This window comes from Apium graveolens, chromosome 6 (assembly GCF_009905375.1).
Source record: "Apium graveolens cultivar Ventura chromosome 6, ASM990537v1, whole genome shotgun sequence".
In the NCBI taxonomy this organism is placed as follows: domain Eukaryota; kingdom Viridiplantae; phylum Streptophyta; class Magnoliopsida; order Apiales; family Apiaceae; genus Apium; species Apium graveolens.
The window spans coordinates 75,351,226-75,356,039 of record NC_133652.1 but is presented as its reverse complement, the minus strand read 5'-3'; the positions used below and the strand labels follow the sequence as shown (position 1 = coordinate 75,356,039).

General features: G+C 33.5%; 1 protein-coding gene across 1 annotated transcript; it reads left to right on the top strand.

The window, feature by feature from the left end:
* The first annotated feature begins 934 nt into the window (after positions 1-934).
* LOC141665245 (uncharacterized) lies at positions 935-4,564 on the top strand. The gene is made up of 3 exons (XM_074471224.1): positions 935-1,269; positions 1,859-2,149; positions 4,350-4,564. Exons 1-3 carry the CDS (start codon positions 1,191-1,193, stop codon positions 4,562-4,564), a joined length of 585 nt encoding a protein of 194 aa, XP_074327325.1. The 5' UTR covers positions 935-1,190.
* The last annotated feature ends 250 nt before the right edge of the window (positions 4,565-4,814 follow it).

Genomic DNA, 4,814 nt, shown 5'->3' with positions numbered 1-4,814 from the left:
TACAAAATTTTAATTTATACAATTTAAGTGCACAATTTTTTTATGTCCACCCTTGACACGCGTTTCCTACCCAACTTGCTCTTTTCCTGTTCCTTTCTCTTAATTATACATATTCTGACCTGAAATGGTTAGGATTGAATAATATAATGCGTAAATAGATACTCAGTAAGTATATTTAGAACATGATATGTAAGTCACAAGTTAACAAAATATATCATAAACAAAATGTAATTCAATTTGAAACTAATAAATTAACATTTCATAATGATATCATTATCACATAACATAAACACACAGCGACACAAACAACCACACATGCAACTAAGCGATCTTGCGATCATTACGTATTTCTTAACCTGGGGGGATCTAAACTTGCCTATCAGAGCGCAATCCAGGGATTTGATACTTACCTATCCATATTTCAGGATAATCTCATATACGAGTTTACCAATTCAGTCACACAACCTATATAAAAATAATTCATATCTTGTAACTAGAGGTGGCCAGACGGCCGGTTTAGCTCGGCACGGACGTTAACCGGCTCTCCAAATATTCGTCTGAGTCGGCTCGATGCGTGCCGGTTAATAATTCGGTACTAACCGGCTGAAGACACGAACCGAATACGAATAAGCTTTTCAAAATTCGTAGGAAGACCGACACGACACGTAACCGGCCCGTGTAACTCGCCAACGAACAAGAGGTGCTGTAATTCGTGAACCGGCCAGGCACGTGGCGAATTATTCGGCCCACGAATCAGCGAGTGCAGCCACGCACCAACGGCTTACAACGGTTATATTCTCCCAACGTTCACCTGCAAGTCTGTTCTCCCCCAACGTTCACCTGCAAGTCTGCAACACCTACAACGTTCACCTGATTTCATCTATAAATAATCTCCCTGACTGTTAATCTCTCTCACAAATCTCTCAATCTCCATCTTTTCTTCTGCACTCGAATTCTCTATAAATAATCTCCCCCTGTCTCACTCTTAATCAATCTCTCAATCTCTCTCACTCACCTGAATTCTCTTTGTTCACTCAAGCTCTCTGTTCACTCAAACTCACAGGTTTACGATTACAATTCACGAGTTGGAAAGAAATTCAGGCGAAGTTACACGGTTTTTTTGAACAAATCCGGCAACACTATAAAAAATTCCGGCGACTTCAATTTTTTCAGGCAAGTCTTTTCAAACAATGGAAGAAGGAAGGGGTACGATGTCTTCTCATGGATCGAGTCAAGCAAATTCTATGCGACCTCCTCGACCGGAAGCTGGTAAAGTTCTTCCTCATTTTTTTGTGTTTTTATGTTCATATTTTCGCGTTCTTATATTTTTGTTTTCGTTAAATTTAATTTTGTGTGTTTTAAAAATTTTCTGTATTATTTTATTAAGATAATTTGTACGAGATGCAATAATAGAATTTTATTCTGTATGTTTTATGTTTTGTATGTTGATTATAATATGAATTTTCATTTTTTTATGTTTTTTGGTGTATTAAAATTTTGCATTTTTAATTCGTAAGGTAAATTATGTACATAGTAATTGTTGAAATTATTGGAAATTTGGCACACTAATCTTGCACAGTCTAGGAGAATAGTGATTAATTTAATCTGACAAACTGGAACATACAAAAACTGAAGTCTGATTAACCAAGATTTGCTTTTGTATTATTATTCGAATCAGCATCTTCCTGTTAATTTTGTACATGTTCGACTTCGAATATGTATATTGTTAATTTATATATATCATTAATTTTGTACATGTTCGAATATGTATATTGTTAATATATATATATATATTGTTAATTTTGTATATTTTCGAATGATGTATATTATTAATTTTGTATATGTTCGAATTTTGCAGGGCCCTCTTGTACGTCTACGAGACATTCCCCACACGTTTGGAATTATTTTTCAAGACAGGCAATACCGGAAGATCCGAACAAATTCAAATGCTTCTATTTGCTCTGTATTCAAAGTGGCAAAAATCAATCCCCTTTTCTTCACTTTAAAGGGGCCGGTACCGGTACACTTGATCGACACTTGAAATTACATCACGGAATCTCGAAACAAAGTCACGAAAGTGGAGCGGCACGAGGAGAATCACCGCAACAAACACAAATTGGTGGTTTCGTGACATCGTCTCCCGGTGGAGGTATGCCTTTCCACTATAGTAGAGATAAAATGATCGAATCTTTTGCTACTTATGTTACACTAGATGAGTTGCCTTTTTCTCACGGTGAGAGTCCGAATTTAGAACACATGATGAGAGAATCAATAAACCCGGCTTTTAAAAGAATTCCTAGAAACACGCTTAAATGTCACACATAAAAACAATATTATAGTCAACGTGCGCAATTAATTGAATTTTTCCGTGATTATGATTGCATGGTTTCTTTAACTAGTGATTGTTGGAGTTCGAGTTGCGGTGAGCCATATATTTGTGTTATCGTGCATTGGATTGATTCTGATTATTTTTTACAAAAACGAATAATTGCCTTTGATGTTATGGACGAGTCACACACGGGTTATAATATAAAGATGGGAATTGTTGAAACTATTAACGAATTTAATTTGCAACACAAGGTGTTTACTATTTCTTTAGATAATGCTTCGAAAAATGATAAAGCTATTTATTATATTGCACAAGATATTCCTACTACTTTAGACATTATTTTTTTGCATGTTAGATGTTGTGCACACATTGTCAACTTATCGGCTCAAAAGGGTATTTAACAAATAACCGAATTTTTAGCACCTATTAGAAAAATAATTATGTATTTACGTATCACACACACATTAAAGATACAATATAAAAATTTGTGTAGAGAAAACGGATTAATACCCAAAAAGTGGGGAATTGATTGTCCCACGAGATGGAGTTCGACTTATAAATTACTATACGAGGCAATTAAATATAAGGTAGTTATCATCAAGTTATATAATTCCGACCCAAGAAATCAAGTGGAGGATAGACTTATTACCGAAAATGATTGGGACTTGGCAATTAGGGTATGTGATTTGCTTGATTGTTATGCACGTGGTACTAAGATATTTTCTTACGTTTACGAGCCAAATGTACATCTTGTTATTATTGAGTGTGTTAATATTAGTACTACTTTAAAAGCATATGAAAAAGATAATTGTTCTGGTGCAATTATTGTTGATATGACAAATAAGTGGATAGAATATTTTACCTAATTTCCTTTTATTTATGGTGTTGTATGTCTTATTGATCCCGGTGTTAGAAAAGAAGGTTTAGAAAATATGTTAGAACATTATTACTCAGTATTAGGAGTTTCATATAATCACGTGCTTTATGTGCAAAATTGTTTAGACTTATTACATCGTCTTATAGATCTATATACTCTTAGAACTTAAAATATTATACCACCTAAGACTAGTCAGTCTAGTAGGTTTAATCCCACATTGTTTGGTATCCTAACTAAAAAACATAAGGGTAGAATTCCCGAAAATACATCTACACCTCAAACTTCATTTAGCATGCTTAGAGAGTTTTTTTTCATATAACTATGAGTTCGATGAGGATTTTTCAATACTAAACATGGTGGATGAATCATGAGAACCAATTTTCGGTATTAGCTAAAATTGCAAGGGACATTTTAGTAGTTCCCGCCTCTACCATTACTTCCGAGTCTGCTTTTAGTGCCGGTAGATAGGAGTAAGCATTTTCCGGTTCGGAACCGAGAACCGAACCGAACCGATCAAAATTTGCGGTTCCGGTTCGGTTCTTAACTAATTCGGGTCCGATTCGGTTCTTGTTTTTCTAGAAATTTCGGTTCTTGGTTTGGTTCGGTTCTTAACATACTAGAACCGTAAGAACCGAACCGAATTGTATATAAATGAATAAATACAAGAATATATATAAATATATGTATATATATTACGTATTATGTTTTCTTATTTATAATACTTTAATAAAATTTAAGAAAAATATGATTTTTATTGTATTACTCGTTTCTTTAAACATTTATGGAGTTTTGAATATTCTTATAAATATTTTTCTTCTTAAATATTAGAAAGTAATCGAATTCAAAATGATCCACCACTAATAAAAATATTCTTTTACTAAGTTATCCTTAATAAATAATCAAAACTAGTCAAAATTTAAAAAGTAAGACTATAAAATAATATGAAAAATAAATAAATAAAAAATAAAAAATAAAATCGGTTCTTTTGGTTAAGAACCGAACCGAAATTTACAGTTAGGTTCCGGTTCGGTTCTTACATATAAACGGGTCCGGTCCGGTTCTTAAAATATTCCTATTTCGGTTCTCGGTTCTTTCGGTTCCGGTTTGGTTCGGTCCGGTTCTGACCGTTGCTCACCCCTACAGGTAGAAGAGTATTGGACGAGAAAAGATCAAATCTTGCACCGGATGTGGTCAAGATACGTGTTTGCAAAAAGGATTGGAATCAAGCGGTAAAGAGACAACAAGGGAGGAAAAAAGATGATTCGGACGACGAAGAGGACACTTGGATGACGATGGACACTTCATCGAAATTGGGCATGTCAGCGAACGATCCACAAGAAGAAGAAAAATTTGAATAGTTGATAACATATTTTTGCCTTGTATTTTTAAAATTTGTTATGTTTTGTATTTTATTTAAAATGTAAACACGTTTTGTTCCATTTTTTTAGAGAGGAGTCCTCTCAAATCAATTGTAACATTTTTTTAATTAATAAAATTTATAGAGGTACCGTCCTCTTTTCATTATAAACATGTTAGTTTTATAAATTCGAAAAAAACACAATTTTGAAAAGAAAAATTGAAATGTTAAAATGTGTTAAAAATTGAAAA